The sequence below is a fragment of the Oncorhynchus mykiss genome, chromosome 12 (assembly GCF_013265735.2).
Source record: "Oncorhynchus mykiss isolate Arlee chromosome 12, USDA_OmykA_1.1, whole genome shotgun sequence".
NCBI classification, from domain to species: Eukaryota; Metazoa; Chordata; class Actinopteri; order Salmoniformes; family Salmonidae; genus Oncorhynchus; species Oncorhynchus mykiss.
In genome coordinates this window covers 5,111,816-5,130,223 of record NC_048576.1, presented here as the reverse complement: position 1 = coordinate 5,130,223, position 18,408 = coordinate 5,111,816, and the positions used below count along the sequence as shown (strand labels likewise).

The 18,408-nt window shown below is 45.8% G+C and overlaps 1 protein-coding gene across 4 annotated transcripts in view; it reads right to left on the bottom strand.

Moving 5' to 3' along the window:
* Nucleotides 1–12,525: 12,525 nt before the first annotated feature.
* The window catches only part of LOC110536866 (polypyrimidine tract-binding protein 3), a 109,852-nt gene continuing 103,969 nt past the window's right edge, over nucleotides 12,526–18,408 (bottom strand). For 3 of the 4 annotated variants that reach the window (XM_036936744.1, XM_036936746.1, XM_036936747.1), the window contains exons 13-14: nucleotides 18,177–18,254; nucleotides 12,526–13,906 (exon numbers count right to left, since the gene is read on the bottom strand). In XM_036936744.1, the coding sequence (XP_036792639.1) occupies nucleotides 13,774–13,906; nucleotides 18,177–18,254 (211 nt within the window). In that variant the 3' untranslated portion in view covers nucleotides 12,526–13,773. Of the gene's footprint in view, nucleotides 13,907–18,172; nucleotides 18,255–18,408 lie in introns of those variants that run through there. The other variant, XM_036936748.1, reaches the window with a different exon arrangement.

The window sequence follows — 18,408 nt, the reverse complement described above, 5'->3', positions numbered from 1 at the left end:
CTCCATTAATACAGTGTATCTATAGACACACCTCCTCCACACCTCCATTAATACAGTGTTTCTGTAGACACACCTCCATTAATACAGTGTATCAGTAGACACACCTCCATTAATACAGTGTATCAGTAGACACACCTCCTCCACACCTCCATTAATACAGTGTATCAGTAGACACACCTCCTCCACTACACCTCCATTAATACAGTGTTTCTGTAGACACACCTCCATTAATACAGTGTATCAGTAGACACACCTCCATTAATACAGTGTATCTGTAGACACACCTCCTCCACACCTCCATTAATACAGTGTATCAGTAAACACACCTCCTCCACTACACCTCCATTAATACAGTGTATCTGTAGACACACCTCCTCCACCACACCTCCATTAATACAGTGTATCTATAGACACACCTCCTCCACACCTCCATTAATACAGTGTATCTGTAGACACACCTCCTCCACACCTCCATTAATACAGTGTATCTATAGACACACCTCCACGTATTTGATATCCACCCCAAATGAACAGTGGGTGAATAGTGGGTGAATAGCGGATGAATATCTGGTGAATAGCCTGCTATTCTCAGGCTTAAGTTGAAGGTCAGAATACTCGTTGAGAGAAACGTGCATAAAAAGGGAATTTACGCTCGCTTACCTGGGTTCTGAATCCCCCCATACTGCTACCATTACAATACATGGACAGAATACTTTAGTAGGTGAATCATCGAATGTAGCTACACCAGAGATGACATGATAAACTGTGTTCAGTCAATGTGGTTTCCACATCATTTCAATGAAATTACGCTGAAACCTACTGTCACACCCTGACCATAGTTTGCTTTGTATGTTTCTATGTCTTGTTTGGTCAGGGTGTGATCTGAGTGGGCATTCTATGTTGGATGTCTAGTTTGTCTGTTTCTGTGTTTGGGCCTGATATGGTTCTCAATCAGAGGCAGGTGTTAGTCATTGTCTCTGATTGGGAACCATATTTAGGTAGCCTGTTTTGTGGGTGGTTGTTTCCTGTCTTAGTGTTTGTGCCACACGGGACTGGTTTTGGGTTTTCACTTTGTTGTTTTGGTTATGTGTTCAGTTTTATAATTAAAAAACCACGGACGACTACCGCGCTGCATTTTGGTCCTCCTCTCCTTCCCAGGAAGAAACCAACGTGGAATAGACGTGGGATTTATGTCTGTGTCCAGTGGCTAGGTTCTGTATATCGTCAATACAACAACCATGTAAATGCAGTTTTAAACCACATGAAGATATTTTCTATTCCAGATTCATTGAGAAACAAAAGCTACGTAGAGGTTTGCAGGGCACGGTGACGTGTGTATTCGCCTGGCTATACATGCCATGACCAGACCTGTATCCGCAACGTACTGCACTACATAGGGGGCCATTTGTGTTGATAGAGTAGTGCACTACATAGGGAATAGGGGGCCATTTGTGTTGATAGAGTAGTGCACTACATAGGGGGCCATTTGTGTTGATAGAGTAGTGCACTACATAGGGGGCCATTTGTGTTGATAGAGTAGTGCACTACATAGGGGGCCATTTGTGTTGATAGAGTAGTGCACTACATAGGGGGCCATTTGTGTTGATAGAGTAGTGCACTACATAGGGGGCCATTTGTGTTGATAGAGTAGTGCACTACATAGGGAATAGGGGGCCATTTGTGTTGATAGAGTAGTGCACTACATAGGGGGCCATTTGTGTTGATAGAGTAGTGCACTACATAGGGGGCCATTTGTGTTGATTGAGTAGTGCACTACATAGGGGGCCATTTGTGTTGATTGAGTAGTGCACTACATAGGGGGCCATTTGTGTTGATAGAGTAGTGCACTACATAGGGGGCCATTTGTGTTGATAGAGTAGTGCACTACATAGGGGGCCATTTGTGTTGATGAAGTAGTGTACTACATAGGGGGCCATTTGTGTTGATGAAGTAGTGCACTACATAGGGGGCCATTTGTGTTGATAGAGTAGTGCACTACATAGGGAATAGGGGGCCATTTGTGTTGATAGAGTAGTGCATTACATAGGGAATAGGGGGCCATTTGTGTTGATGAAGTAGTGCACTACATAGGGAATAGTCGGGCCATTTGTGTTGATAGAGTAGTGCACTACATAGGGGGCCATTTGTGTTGATAGAGTAGTGCACTACATAGGGGGCCATTTGTGTTGATTGAGTAGTGCACTACATAGGGAATAGGGGGCCATTTGTGTTGATAGAGTAGTGCACTACATAGGGGGCCATTTGTGTTGATAGAGTAGTGCACTACATAGGGAATAGGGGGCCATTTGTGTTGATAGAGTAGTGCATTACATAGGGAATAGGGGGCCATTTGTGTTGATGAAGTAGTGCACTACATAGGGAATAGTCGGGCCATTTGTGTTGATAGAGTAGTGCACTACATAGGGGGCCATTTGTGTTGATAGAGTAGTGCACTACATAGGGGGCCATTTGTGTTGATAGAGTAGTGCACTACATAGGGAATAGGGGGCCATTTGTGTTGATAGAGTAGTGCACTACATAGGGGGCCATTTGTGTTGATAGAGTAGTGCACTACATAGGGGGCCATTTGTGTTGATAGAGTAGTGCACTACATAGGGGGCCATTTGTGTTGATAGAGTAGTGCACTACATAGGGGGCCATTTGTGTTGATAAAGTAGTGCACTACATAGGGGGCAATTTGTGTTGATGAAGTAGTGCACTACATAGGGGGCCATTTGTGTTGATGAAGTAGTGCACTACATAGGGGGCCATTTGTGATGCAGTTATGATCTGCAAAGACTAAGACTAATCATGTGTAAAAAACAATTAAAGCCAGAATAGCATATTTCCCAGATTATGTAACTCCCATATCCAACTAATTTACACTTCAGGCCACAACACAACAATACTTAAACATTTTTTAGAATCAGTGACAGTGTTGTGGCCTATGTATCTGTCCCAGACAGTGTTGTGGTCTATCTATCTGTCCCAGACAGTGTTGTGGTCTATCTATCTGTCCCAGACAGTGTTGTGGTCTATCTATCTGTCCCAGACAGTGTTGTGGTCTATCTATCTGTTCCAGACAGTGTTGTGGCCTATGTATCTGTCCCAGACAGTGTTGTGGTCTATCTATCTGTCCCAGACAGTGTTGTGGTCTATCTATCTGTCCCAGACAGTGTTGTGGTCTATCTATCTGTTCCAGACAGTGTTGTGGCCTATGTATCTGTCCCAGACAGTGTTGTGGTCTATCTATCTGTCCCAGACAGTGTTGTGGTCTATCTATCTGTCCCAGACAGTGTTGTGATCTATCTATCTATCTATCTATCTATCTATCTATCTATCTATCTATCTATCTATCTATCTATCTATCTATCTATCTATCTATCTATCTATCTATCTATCTATCTATCTATCTATCTATCTATCTATCTATCTATCTATCTATCTATCTATCTATCTATCTATCTATCTATCTATCTATCTATCTATCTATCTATCTATCTATCTATCTATCTATCTATCTATCTATCTATCTATCTATCTATCTATCTCAGACAGTGTTGTGGTCTATCTACCTATCTCAGACAGTGTTGTGGTCTATCTACCTATCTCAGACAGTGTTGTGGTCTATCTACCTATCCCAGACAGTGTTGTGGTCTATCTACCTATCCCAGACAGTGTTGTGGTCTATCTACCTATCCCAGACAGTGTTGTGGTCTATATATCTAGCCAAAACAGCATGGTACTATAAGGACTACATAACCTTGGGAGTTTGACCTTGCTACCAGGTCAGGGCCTGTCTGCCTGCCTGTCTATCCTATGGTGTGTGAGGTTAGGGGTCATTGGTTGTGTTGACTTGTAACCTATCCACCTCTTGGGCATGCTCAGTGGAATGACATTTAGTACAGGACTTGGTTTAATCTTGTAGGACTGAGAAATCGACCCTCAGAGTAGAAGGGTTTAAGTCAAGTCAAGGTATGGGGTGTTGCCTTCAGAGGAAGATGCTTAAGGAAGAGAACAGAGAGGCAGGTGGAGCTTTGGTGTGGCGAGCAGTGTGATTGGTCAAAAGGGATAGTGGGTCACACTGCAGTGGTTGAGAGAAGTTAGACAGGAAAGGAAGGTGGAAGGAACACTGAGGGAGAATCTCAAATTGCTTTTCCTTCATTCATCACGTCCTCTCTCCTCACCTTCTCAAAACCCATTAGATGAGGTCAGAGGTCCCTCTCCAATGGGTTTTTGAGAAGGAAGCGAGGAGAGAGGACGCGAGGAGTCAATTGGAGATTCTTCCTGGAAGACTGGTTGGATTGCCAATGTGAAGACAAGAGGACACAGGAGAACTGAGGAAAGTACAGAGATCGTGACATTTATTCAAGGCATGCTACAATTAAAGTTGCTTTAGGAAAAAAAATAAGAAGAGATTCTGATGCAATAGTAATAATGAGAATCATTATAATAATATCTATAATAATCATAGTAATCAATCGAAAAATGTAAAATGAAAATGTTTCTATATCAAATACAGAAACTCCATTCAACCATGCACCACAAACTGTTTTAAAATAGGTTTCTTTAATAGTTTCATTTTCTATTTGCATTTAAATGACATCAACTCATAAGGAAACCTGTTGTTTCTCACCCCACCTTCCATCCCCACGACGTCACACACACTGCTTTACAAATCAAACCTGGTATGATATCAAAATACACAAGTTGTTTTTTTTTTCATGTTGTGTTCATCTTTAAATATATATATATTTAAAAAAAACTAACTGTTGAAGATCCAATGCAGCTGTTTTTTTAAATGTTTAAATCTCAGTATCAAATACTTTCTGGGTAAAAATTAAGAACCTAACTGTGATTCATATTATCAAAAAGAAACAAGAATAGCTCCATAGCAAAGAGCAATATCTCAAGTAAGAATTTAGATAGGACTGTCTGGGAGTGGTCTGAGAGGGGCGGGGAAAACTGGAAACTAGCTGTTATTGGCAGAGAGGTTTGGAACTCTTTCTTATTGGTCTATTAACTAGTGATGTCACCAGGCAGGCTAAAACTCCATCCCACCAAAACGGGCTGGAATTTCAGGCAGTCTTTTCAAACAGCTCTTACACTAAAGGGGCATTATCGTCATTTTAACAATTTCACAGTATTATTCCAACCTCATAGCGTGGGAATATAAAACACAGGTAAATCACGTTTTTGAGTGCACTGGGACTTTAATGTCTCTCGTTATTGTTGTATTTGTAGCTTTCTTGTTCCCATGAACCATTTTGGCCAAGTTTGAAAAGGGAACATTTTTAAATACAGACTTTCTTGTTGTCTATTTTGGTCGTGAAACATTGAATATTAACTATAAATAAGGTATATTATCAAGACGTGCCTTGAAGAGACACAAGAAAAACAATTCAATCAGATCAGATGAGACACTTTCCTGTGTCCCAAATGACACCATATCCTCTATATAGTGCACAACTTACGTTCAGGGCCCATAGGGCTCAGGTCAAAAAAAATAGTGCACTACGTAGCGATAAGGGTGCCGTTCTGGATGCACCCCTCTGACTGAGCTCTGTGCAACTACATGTTTTTTTTAAAATGTCAAATCTCTCCCTTTAGTAATCATGAACCTGGACATCTATTTAAATTCATTTGTCTCCCATATAATTCAGTGATATTGACAGGAAAAGTCACTATTAAAGGAACACTATTGTACTAAACTCAGAGGGGCTGGGGGGTATCCCCGGCCAGGACTCGAACCCTGGTCCAGTGAGGGTCGCTACACTATGATTGGTTGTTGTAATAAGAGGATTCAGCTCCTTTGGTTTCAGTTCATGTGTTGTCTTCTTGTACAACTCAAAGTAAAGCTAAAGGTACATTTGTTTTTTTTGCGTTTTATTACGTGAGTCTGTAGGATTCAATGGGCTAGCCTGGAATCCAACCTGATTTCATTATGTTTCATTACGTTTCACTGTTTCAGTCTGGGTTAACCAGGCTAGGAATGGGCTCCCTTAATATGGATTCCTGTCTAAATGTTGTAAATTATATTTTGACTGAAATGTATATCTATAACTTTACCCCTGTTTTGAGAGAGCCAATGACCTCGTCTTCAGCAATGACGGTCTTTAATTTAAACAATAGTGATGGATGAGGGAACCAGGGGATGACGGTCTTTAATTTAAACAATAGTGATGGATGAGGGAACCAGGGGATGACGGTCTTTAATTTAAACAATAGTGATGGATGAGGGAACCAGGGGATGACGGTCTTTAATTTAAACAATAGTGATGGATGAGGGAACCAGGGGATGACGGTCTTTAATTTAAACAATAGTGATGGATGAGGGAACCAGGGGATGACGGTCTTTAATTTAAACAATAGTGATGGATGAGGGAACCAGGGGATGACGGTCTTTAATTTAAACGATAGTGATGGATGAGGGAACTAGGGCATGAATAACAGATCAATGAAAGGCACATCAACTTTGGTCCTGTTTGTTTCTGTTGTTTGTGACTCTTCAGTATAAAAAACATTTGATAATGTAAAAGTTAAATGTTAATGACAATTGAAAAGAAAAGTCTGTCATCGTGGCTGAACTATGCTGCCTGAGTTAAGGCATGACTGTGGAAGCGTCCCAAATGGAACCCTATTCCCTATGCAGGGACCGTAGGCTCTGGTCAAAAGTAGTGCACTATGTAGGGAATAGGGTGCCATTTGGGAGACCGAGAACATTTAGACGTTCTAGAACATTCAGAGACCTAGAACATTCAGACATTCTAGAATGATCAGCTTTCATGATGATACAGAAGGTTTTACCGTCAGACGGCGTACTTCCTGTTCACAAATGAAAATGTTTTAGACGTGACATAGCTTTTAGACGTGAGAGAGTCGATCCACAGAAATAGGAGTATGATGAAGACCACGACCAAGGCAGCTCAGCGGAGACTAGCTCTGGTCCAGGGTGTTACATGAAGCGCAGCATCAATAACCAGTATGGTGGTTTATACCAGCCCTCAGATACCACAGCATTATTGGGCCCTATTCCCTATACCGGGCACTACTTTTGATGCACCCAAAAAACTTGGGGTCGAGGTCAGTGCCAGGGGGGACTCCTGTGGCGCCGTAAAAAAAAAAAAAAAAGTAGTGCATTATATAGGGAATAGGGTGTTATTTCAGACACACATTCTCAGGGCTTTCTGCAGACTCAAACACCTGTTGTTATGAAAAGCAGAGTGACAGACAACCAGTTCACCTTTAAAAGAGAGAAAAAAAAATGCACTACAGATATCAGTACGGATCAAAAACCAGGCAACCAAAATACCCTAACATGAATAATATGAGAAACAAGTAAAATAAAGATTACAACTCAAAAACACACAGATGGGAGGTTCTCTTACAGCTTCACTCAAAAATAGCAAAATGAACCTGAAATGACCTAAGTGGGTGTTGTGGGCCTTAACATCAGAGGAATAACATTTATACACAGGGTTTGGGTAGGTTACTTTAGAAATGTAATCTGTTACAGTTACTAGTTACCTGTCCAAAATTGTAATCAGAAAAGTTACTTTTTGGATTACTCAAACTCGGTAAAGTAATCTGATTACTTTCGGTTACATTTGGATGACTTTCCCCTGAAGAGGCACGAGAAGAAGACAGAAAGGATCCATTAAACTAATTTGGTGTGTCATCATAGTTGTCTCTGATCGGTGGTCATCATTTGGTGTGTCATCATAGTGGTCTCTGATTGGTGGTCATCATTTGGTGTGTCATCATAGTGGTCTCTGATTGGTGTCGATCACCAAGCATTTGTGTAAAAACGCAAAGATAAAGCTTTGTGTTCCTATTTTGTTATTCATTCATCTCAGGTTGTTGACGGTAGGTGCACCTGATTCAGCTGTCCTGCACCGCCGGGTAGATCAACTGGTGCCATTTTGAACCATTTCATGTGTCTGCAGGTACAAACTCTTCCTTCCCGGTGGACCCAGAGAGCAAATCAAGTGTACTATAGGCCTACCGCTGGCCAATGCTGCGAGATTTTAAACATTTTAAACCCACGACTAGAGAGAGACTGTCAACGAATACAACAAAGAGATGCTGTGAGATTTTAAACCCACGACTAGAGAGAGACTATCAACGAATACAATAAATTTGTGCTCAGCAGACATGAAATTTGCTTAGTGCCTCCTCCCCCAAAAGATGTAGGGAACATGGATCATAATGCATTTTGTCCCCCCCCGCAAACATTCTTTCTGAATGTAAAAGTAATCCAAGAAGTAATCTGATTATAATATTTTTTTGCTGGAAAAGTAACCGGTTAAAAATGAACTCTTTTTAAACTATTTTTTTTTGACCTCATCAGATTTGCTAAACAGAACTCAGTCAGTATTGACTTAGATTGTTTACCATGTTTTTGACCTGAGCTACATTCTGCATTAAAAGGCATTAGTTCTGAAAATGGTGCTGTAGAACAGTCTAGAAGATGGGGATGTAACGCCAGTAACAACAGATCATCAGTCCTGTTAAGTCACAAATAAGGGACGAAGAATGAATACGGCGTCAAACATTTTACACACACACACACACTACACACACACTACACACACTACACTACACACACACACTACACACACTACACACACACACACACACACTACACTACACACACACACACACTACACACACACACACACACACACTACACTACACACACACACACACACACTACACACACACTACACACACACACTACACACACACTACACACACACACACACACACTACACACACACACACTACACACACACACACACACACACACACACACACACAGACAGAGGGATGGAGAGGCCCACAGTACACACTGTGTTATTTCAGTTTCCTGCTCATTTTTCTCTTAAGAAGTGCAATCAAAGAATCAAGCATTAACTTCCACATCAGAAACCATATAATACAATGGACCCCCCCCCCCCCCCCCCCCCACATGAATAAACACGTCTACATTTCTCTACATGAACGAAACAAACAAGTGAATTAAATCAACCCTCTCACCAATCCCACTAGATAGTACATAAGATATTGTCTGTGTCTGAAATTGCACCCTATTCTCTAATAGTGCACTACTGTAAAGTAGTAAGGGTGTACCACATAGGGGATAGGGAGCCATTTCAGACGCTGTCTAAAACATTAGATTAGAAGGCACGTAATAACAACTGAAGTGGATACAGAGTAAATAGGATGTTTAGCTCTCTCATGATTTCTTGTATGATTATAGTGGTACAAAAACCCAGTGAGGTTTCAGATTCGTTTTCTCTTTCATAAAAAATAACAAATTACCAAAAATAAGTCGTGTGTTTTTCTTCTTCCAAAAAAGCCTTTGAGATATATAGAGACCTGAATAGTTGGTTTCTGTTAAGACTGTAAACTTCAATATCTTTTTTTATTTATTTTTGGAAGGGTTTGCAGTTGTTTTGCTAAAGGTACAGTAACTGTTAAGTAACACCATCTCTTGCCTTGCGTTGTAATAAACTAAATCATGTGTGTTTTGTTTTACTTTTCCCCTGGAGATTATGAGACATAACTTCGGCTGAGGTTGGATGACACAGACACAGTGCTAATAATTACCCATAATGCTACTCAGGAGGTCACATGACCCTCCTTGGAATGTTAAGGCTACACCACGGCAGCACCAGACAGACAGACAGCACCTGGCCTGGACCTGAAATCCACAGAACCCATAGAATTATAAGGAATTGTTTCTATTTCTCATTCTAGTTCTATGAAATAATTCACACCGGGTCCTTCTCCTGTTCTCTGAGGACACAGCACTTCCAAGGGAAGCACAACTCAGTGTCATCTCATGCCAGGTGTAAATAACATGTCGCTTTATTATCTCTCTTTATTTGGTTTGATCCAAGATGGATACAATGCTGATCTGTAAAACTACAAAGCTAAAGAGAGTAGAGACATTTAACTCTGCTCAGGACGAGAGGACAGGAGGACAGGGCAGGAGGACAGGGCAGGAGGAGAGGACAGGAGGACAGGACAGGAGGAGAGGACAGGAGGAGAGGACAGGAGGACAGGACAGGAGGAGGACATGAGGAGAGGACAGGGCAGAGGGACAGTATCAAGGACAGGAGGAGAGGACAGGAGGAGAGAACAGGAGAAAGGTCAGGACAGGAGGAGAGGACAGGAGAAAGGTCAGGACAGGAGGAGAGGACAGGAGGAGAGGACAGGAGGAGAGGACAGGAGGTGAGCAGGACAGAGGACAGGAGGACAGGAGAAAGGTCAGGACAGGAGGAGAGGACAGGAGGAGAGGACAGGACGAGAGGACAGGAGAAAGGTCAGGACAGGAATGGAGGACAGGAAGAGAGGACAGGACGAGAGGACAGGAGGAGAGCAGGACAGGGCAGAGGGACAGAGCAGAGTGATCTAACCCAGAAGGGCCAAGAGGACTCCAAAACTAAGCTCTCCTCTTCTGTTGCCAAAAGCAGAAAGCGTTTGAATTTAGTTAAAGAGTTCAGGGTCAGAGGTCAGATCAGGACTAACACGCAGATCCACTGTTATTCCCATTACCGACAGCCCATCATTACAGGAGCCTGACAGGCAGACAGACAACCCATCATTACAGGAGCCTGACAGGCAGACAGACAGACAGACAACCCATCATTACAGGAGCCTGACAGGCAGACAGACAGACAACCCATCATTACAGGAGCCTGACAGACAGACAGACAGACAGACAACCCATCATTACAGGAGCCTGACAGACAGACAGACAGGGCCTGCGTCCTAAACGCCATCCTATTTGTTTATAGTGGCCTACATTTGACCAGGGCCCTTAGGGAATATGGCTCTGGTCAAAAGTAGGCCACTATATAGGGAATAGGGTGGTGTTTTTTAATGATGCCTCCAGTATTCACATTCATATGTCCACCACTCTCAGCAGAGAGGCTTTCATCCAGCAGAGATGTGCAGTCTGGTGTGGTCCAGTTAGCCTGGTTCAGTCTGATCTGACCTGGATAGACCTCATCTACAGGTAGACAGACCTCATCTACAGGTAGACACACCTCAGCTACAGGTAGACAGACCTCATATACAGGTAGACACACCTCAGCTACAGGCAGACACACCTCAGCTACAGGTAGACAGACCTCAGCTACAGGTAGATAGACCTCAGCTACAGGTAGACACACCTCATCTACAGGTAGATAGACCTCAGCTACAGGTAGATAGACCTCAGCTACAGGTAGACACACCTCATCTACAGGTAGATAGACCTCAGCTACAGGTAGACACACCTCATCTACAGGTAGATAGACCTCAGCTACAGGTAGACACACCTCATCTACAGGTAGATAGACCTCAGCTACAGGTAGATAGACCTCAGCTACAGGTAGATACACCTCAGCTACATGTAGATAGACCTCAGCTACAGGGCCAAATAAAAGCAATTAAGTTCACCATTATTTTGCCTATTATTCACAGGTCATTACTGTACCTAACTGTACTCTACTGTAGTTTACTGTAGTCTACTGTCGTCTACTGTAGTCTACTGTACTGTAGTCTATCGTACTCTACTGTAGTATACTGGACTCTACTGCAGTCTACTGTAGTCTACTGTACTGTAGTCTATTGTAGTCTACTGTACTTCCTGGTCTGCTCTGGTCCAAGGATTCTGCACAGTAAACAGAGAAATGAAGGTGCAAGAAGATTTGCCCATTTAGCTTTGAACAGTTTTCTTTCTGTTTACATTTCAATGAAAACCACTGATACACTGTAAAACAAAACAAAACAGGTGTGTAGTTGTCATGGTGATCTGAGTGGTGTGGCGGTCATGTTTAGCTGAGCTGCTCTGAGACTCAGTGTCGCACCGTGATGATGTCACCATTATGTCACAGAGGAGGGGGCCTGATCATTGGTCCCCCTCGCTCAACATTCCAACGCTACTTAAAATGGAGGCAGTTCATTGGTCAGGAGGAGGGTCGCCGCTACTGGCACCCAGCTTCATCAGCCAACCGCCCTTTTTCCGTATCCGTGACGATACCTGTTAATGGAACAGCGTCTCAGACTCATCAGGTAAATCATCTGTAATAAGTCATCCCACTGAAAAGAAGCCAGTCTAACGGTACACAACGTCCACAGAACACCGCCACATAACGCGTGGTGTGCTGTTGGTTACGGAGAAGGGGCTTCAGTTGTAACAATGCAGCACAGCTAGAAGAGTCTCACTCCGAGACTGTAGGTGGGTCAGTGGCTGGGTGGGTGACGGGGTGACAGACTGGGCAGAAGCCTCCAAAGAGTGTTGAGTATCTCTCTCCCTGGATTAGGGTCTAGTCTCTCCCTGGATTAGGGTCTAGTCTCTCCCTGGATTAGGGTCTAGTCTCTCCCTGGGTTAGGGTCTAGTCTCTCCCTGGGTTAGGGTCTAGTCTCTCCCTGGGTTAGGGTCTCTCCCTGGATTAGGGTCTGGTCTCTCCCTGGGTTAGGGTCTAGTCTCTCCCTGGGTTGGGGTCTAGTCTCTCCCTGGGTTGGGGTCTAGTCTCTCCCTGGGTTAGGGTCTAGTCTCTCCCTGGGTTAGGGTCTAGTCTCTCCCTGGGTTAGGGTCTAGTCTCTCCCTGGGTTGGGGTCTAGTCTCTCCCTGGGTTAGGGTCTAGTCTCTCCCTGGGTTGGGGTCTAGTCTCTCCCTGGGTTAGGGTCTAGCCTCTCCCTGGGTTAGGGTCTAGTCTCTCCCTGGGTTGGGGTCTAGTCTCTCCCTGGGTTAGGGTCTAGTCTCTCCCTGGGTTGGGGTCTAGTCTCTCCCTGGGTTAGGGTCTCTCCCTGGATTAGGGTCTAGTCTCTCCCTGGGTTGGGGTCTAGTCTCTCCCTGGGTTAGGGTCTAGTCTCTCCCTGGGTTGGGGTCTAGTCTCTCCCTGGGTTAGGGTCTAGCCTCTCCCTGGGTTAGGGTCTAGTCTCTCCCTGGGTTGGGGTCTAGTCTCTCCCTGGGTTAGGGTCTAGTCTCTCCCTGGGTTGGGGTCTAGTCTCTCCCTGGGTTAGGGTCTAGTCTCTCCCTGGGTTAGGGTCTCTCCCTGGATTAGGGTCTAGTCTCTCCCTGGGTTAGGGTCTAGTCTCTCCCTGGCTTAGGGTCTAGTCTCTCCCTGGGTTGGGGTCTAGTCTCTCCCTGGGTTAGGGTCTAGTCTCTCCCTGGGTTAGGGTCTAGTCTCTCCCTGGGTTGGGGTCTAGTCTCTCCCTGGGTTAGGGTCTAGTCTCTCCCTGGGTTAGGGTCTAGTCTCTCCCTGGGTTGGGGTCTAGTCTCTCCCTGGGTTAGGGTCTAGTCTCTCCCTGGGTTAGGGTCTAGTCTCTCCATGGGTTGGGGTCTAGTCTCTCCCTGGGTTAGGGTCTAGTCTCTCCCTGGATTAGGGTCCTCGAATGCCAGGTAAAGATGCACCATATCAGCCCACATCACCGTTGTACTCTCTGCCCTGAATCAATCAACCAGCTCTCCTTCCAGCCTACTTCAGCTCTGTCTCTATATCAGTCTCTGTCTGAAGGCCTTGTGTTACAGTAGTCTATTACACAACAATATCATCTAAACTAGTTCATTGTCTGTTGTTTGTTTTAAGTAAAAGTGGGTGTTTCTGTCCGTCACTCCCAACAGGGGCTAGGGGTGGGGGGGGGGGGGTGGGGGGGGGGGGGATGGGGTTATCCCAGCCCAGGAGCGAGGCCCTGGGGGTGGGGTTGGGGGGGAGGCATGGGGTTAGCCCAGCCCAGGAGCGAGACCCTGCGGGTGGGGGAGCTGGGTGAGGCGGGTCAGATGGTGCTCTTGGAGAAGGACACGCGGAGGTGATGGTTCTCTCCCAGGTCGTGGTTGTGGAGGTCGATCAGGGCCTGGATGGCCTCCTCCACTGAACCCAACTGGATCAGAGCCATCTTACGGTCCTTCCTGAGACGGACACAGATGGACAGACAGTAATCAATTACACTTTATTGATCCGCAAAGGGATGTTCATTCCAGATCATGAGTATGTACCGAGATCACTATTCTGAATGTTCCCTCGGCTCTGAATGACACATTTTTAGCTCTAGTCTGTCAAATCTGCTTTTGGAAAAACATAATAGGGTGTGGAACAATCCTACTGAACTGATCGATCAATAAAGGTTAAATAAATAAATACAAATATATTTCTCTAAGTGGAGCAATTCCCATCTAGTGTCGTATAACGGACCTACACCAAGGTCACCAGAGAGCCACCAGAGAGTCACCAGAGAGTCACCAGAGAGTCACCAGAGAGTCAGAGAGCCACCAGAGAGTCACCAGAGAGTCAGAGAGCCACCAGAGAGTCACCAGAGAGCCACCAGAGAGTCAGAGAGCCACTAGAGAGCCACCAGAGAGTCACCAGAGAGCCATCAGAGAGTCAGAGAGCCACCAGAGAGCCACCAGAGAGTCAGAGAGCCACCAGAGAGTTACCAGAGTCACCAGAGAGTTAGAGAGCCACCAGAGAGTCACCAGAGAGCCACCAGAGAGTCACCAGAGAGTTACCAGAGAGTCACCAGAGAGTCACCAGAGAGTCAACAGAGAGTCAGAGAGCCACTAGCTGGTCAAAAGAGAGTCACCAGAGAGTCACCAGAGAGCCACCAGAGAGTCACCAGAGAGTCACCAGAGAGTCAGAGAGCCACCAGATAGTCAAAAGAGAGTCACCAGAGAGTTACCAGAGAGTTACCAGAGAGTCACCAGAGAGTCAGAGAGCCACCAGAGAGTTACCAGAGAGTCACCAGAGAGTCACCAGAGAGTTACCAGAGAGTCAGAGAGCCACCAGAGAGTCAGAGAGCCACCAGAGAGTCACCAGAGAGTCACCAGAGAGTCAGAGAGCCACCAGAGAGTCACCAGAGAGTCAGAGAGCCACCAGAGAGTTACCAGAGAGTCACCAGAGAGTCAGAGAGCCACCAGAGAGTCACCAGAGAGCCACCAGAGAGTCACCAGAGAGTCACCAGAGAGTCAGAGAGCCACCAGAGAGTCACCAGAGAGTCACCAGAGAGTCAGGGAGCCACCAGAGAGTCAGAGAGCCACCAGAGAGTCACCAGAGAGTCACCAGAGAGTCAGAGAGCCACCAGAGAGTCACCAGAGAGTCACCAGAGAGTCAGAGAGTTACCAGAGAGTCACCAGAGAGTCAGAGAGCCACCAGAGAGTCACCAGAGAGCCACCAGAGAGTCACCAGAGAGTCACCAGAGAGTCAGAGAGCCACCAGAGAGTCACCAGAGAGTCACCAGAGAGTCAGAGAGCCACCAGAGAGTCAGAGAGCCACCAGAGAGTCACCAGAGAGTCACCAGAGAGTCAGAGAGCCACCAGAGAGTCACCAGAGAGTCACCAGAGAGTCAGAGAGCCACCAGAGAGTCAGAGAGCCACCAGAGAGTCACCAGAGAGTCACCAGAGAGTCAGAGAGCCACCAGAGAGTCAGAGAGCCACCAGAGAGTCACCAGAGAGTCACCAGAGAGTCAGAGAGCCACCAGAGAGTCAGAGAGCCACCAGAGAGTCACCAGAGAGTCACCAGAGAGTCAGAGAGCCACCAGAGAGTCACCAGAGAGTCACCAGAGAGTCAGAGAGCCACCAGAGAGTCAGAGAGCCACCAGAGAGTCACCAGAGAGTCAGAGAGCCATCAGAGAGTTACCAGAGAGTCACCAGAGAGTTACCAGAGAGTCACCAGAGAGTTAGAGAGTCACCAGAGAGTCAGAGAGCCAACAGAGAGCCACCAGGGAGTCACCAGAGAGCCACCAGAGAGCCACCAGAGAGTTACCAGAGAGTCACCAGAGAGTCAGAGAGCCACCAGAGAGCCACCAGAGAGTCACCAGAGAGTCACCAGAGAGTCAGAGAGCCACCAGAGAGTCACCAGAGAGCCACCAGAGAGTCACCAGAGAGCCACCAGAGAGCCACCAGAGAGTCACCAGAGAGTCACCGAGTCACCAGAGTCACCAGAGAGTTACCAGAGTCACCAGAGAGTTACCAGAGAGCCACCAGAGAGCCACCAGAGAGTCACCAAAGAGTCACCAGAGAGTCACCAGAGAGTCACCAGAGTCACCAGAGTCACCAGAGAGTCACCAGAGAGTCAGAGAGCCACCAGAGAGCCACCAGAGAGTCCTATATTGACATAACCTGAAAGGCCGCTCAGCAAGGAAGAAGCCAATGCTCCAAAACTGCCATAAAAAAGCCAGACTACGGTTTGCAACTGTACATGGGGACAAAGATTGTACTTTTTTGAGAAATGTCCTCTGGTCTGATGAAACAAAAATAGAACTGTTTGGCCATAATGACCATCGTTATGTTTGGAGGGTGAGGCTTGCAAGCCGAAGAACACCATCCCAACCGTGAAGCACGAGGGTAGCAGCATCATGTTGTGGGGGTGCTTTGCTGCAGGGGGGACTGGTGCACTTCACAAAATAGATGGCATCATGAGGAAAGAAAATTATGTGGATATATTGAAGCAACATCTCAAGACATCAGTTAAAGCTTGGTTGCAAATGGGTCTTCCAAATGGACAATGACCCCAAGCATACTTCCAAAGTTGTGGCAAAATGGCTTAAGGACAACAAAGTCAAGGTATTGGAGTGGCCATCACAAAGCCCTGACCTCAATCCTATAGAAAATTTGGGGGCAGAACTGAAAAGGTGTGTGACTCAGTTACACCAGCTCTGTCAGGAGGAATAGGCCAAAATTCACCCAACTTATTATGGGAAGCTTGTGGAAGGCTACCCAAACATTTGACCCAAGTTAAACAATTTAAAGGCAATGCTACCAAATACTAATTGAATGTATGTAAACTTCTGACCCACTGGGAATGTGATGAAAGAAATATAAGCTGAAATAAATCATTCTCTCTACTATTATTCTGACATTTCACATTCTTAAAATAAAGTGGTGATCCTAACTGACCTAAGACAAGATAATGTTTGACTAATCTATATGGAATTGTTTTAAGAAGGTCATACCAAGGATCATTTAGCTATTTGACTTTTAAGACCCCTTGAAGTATCAAAAATCTAAAATAAACTAATTCCATGCATTTTTCTCAACTGTTACCACGGGACCTTTAGACGAGGCCTGTGGGGCCTGCGAGGCCTGTGGGGCCTGTGAGGTCTGTGAGGCCTGTGGGGCCTGTGAGGTCTGTGGGGCCTGTGAGGCCTGTGGGACCTGTGGGGCCTGTGGGACCTGTGGGGCCTGTGAGGCATGTGGGACCTGTGGGGCCTGTGAGGCATGTGAGGCCTGTGGGGCCTGTGGGACCTGTGGGGCCTGTGAGAGATGTGAGGCCTGTGGGACCTGTGAGACCTATGAGACCTGTGGGGCCTGTGAGGTCTGTGGGGCCTGTGAGGTCTGTGGGGCCTGTGAGGTCTGTGGGACCTGTGGGGCCTGTGAGGCCTGTGAGGTGTGTTGGGCCTGTGAGGTCTGTGAGGCCTGTGAGGTCTGTGGGGCCTGTGAGGCCTGTGGGGCATGTGAGGCCTGTGGGGTCTGTGAGGTCTGTGAGGCCTGTGAGGCCTGTGGGGCATGTGAGGCCTGTGAGACCTGTGAGGCCTGTGGGGCCTGTGAGGTCTGTGGGGCCTGTGAGGTCTGTGGGGTCTGTGAGGCCTGTGGGGTCTGTGGGGTCTGTGGGGTCTGTGAGGTCTGTGGGGCCTGTGAGGTCTGTGGGCGTCCTAGAGCAAAACAACAGACGTACTACATGTCCCTGAGAGTCTCACCTTTCCACATAGGGGGACATAATAGGGCCCCAACACAGCTCTCTTGTTGCCTTTCTTCGGCAGATGCTGTGGCTTGAGATTCATCCAATGCACAAAAGAAGAAGAAGAAGAAGAAGATATCTCCTTCTTTAACTAACATATTTATATGGGGATTTTATTATGCTACTTAGATTTCCGCGGGAGAGCGGACATCAACTCTAGGGCGTTAAAAGGTCATTTTGCGTTTGAGTCGATGCTCAAGTTTCAAGCTTTTGGTTTAGCCGTGGTAGGCCGGCATTGTAAATAAGAATTTGTTCTTAACTGACTTGCCTAGTTAAATAAAAGTTCAATTAAAAACTACAAAAGGTGATCTCTGTGAACATCAGGGAAACTGTCAAGTAGAGGCCTCTGTTGGAGCAGTGAAGGTTTTTGTTTGAATCGCGGCCTAGTCGGATCCTTTGTGTGTTGCTGAAGCAGTGAGGAAGTCAAGTGACAGAAAGAGAACCTACTGGAAGAACTTGAAGGCCTTGACTGTGTATCCAGTCCCAGCAAACAGCTCCTTCAGGATGTCATCTGTTATAGATGGACTGTCGGTGGAGAGGAGGACGAAAACAAAGGAACAGTGTTTAGAGGGGAGCTCTGAAGAAAAAAAGGCTTTTTACCTTTCACTATTTTTTCAACAGGTGATACCTCTTTTGGTAGTAGCATACTGTAGACATATAGCTGGAGTACAGCCTCTAC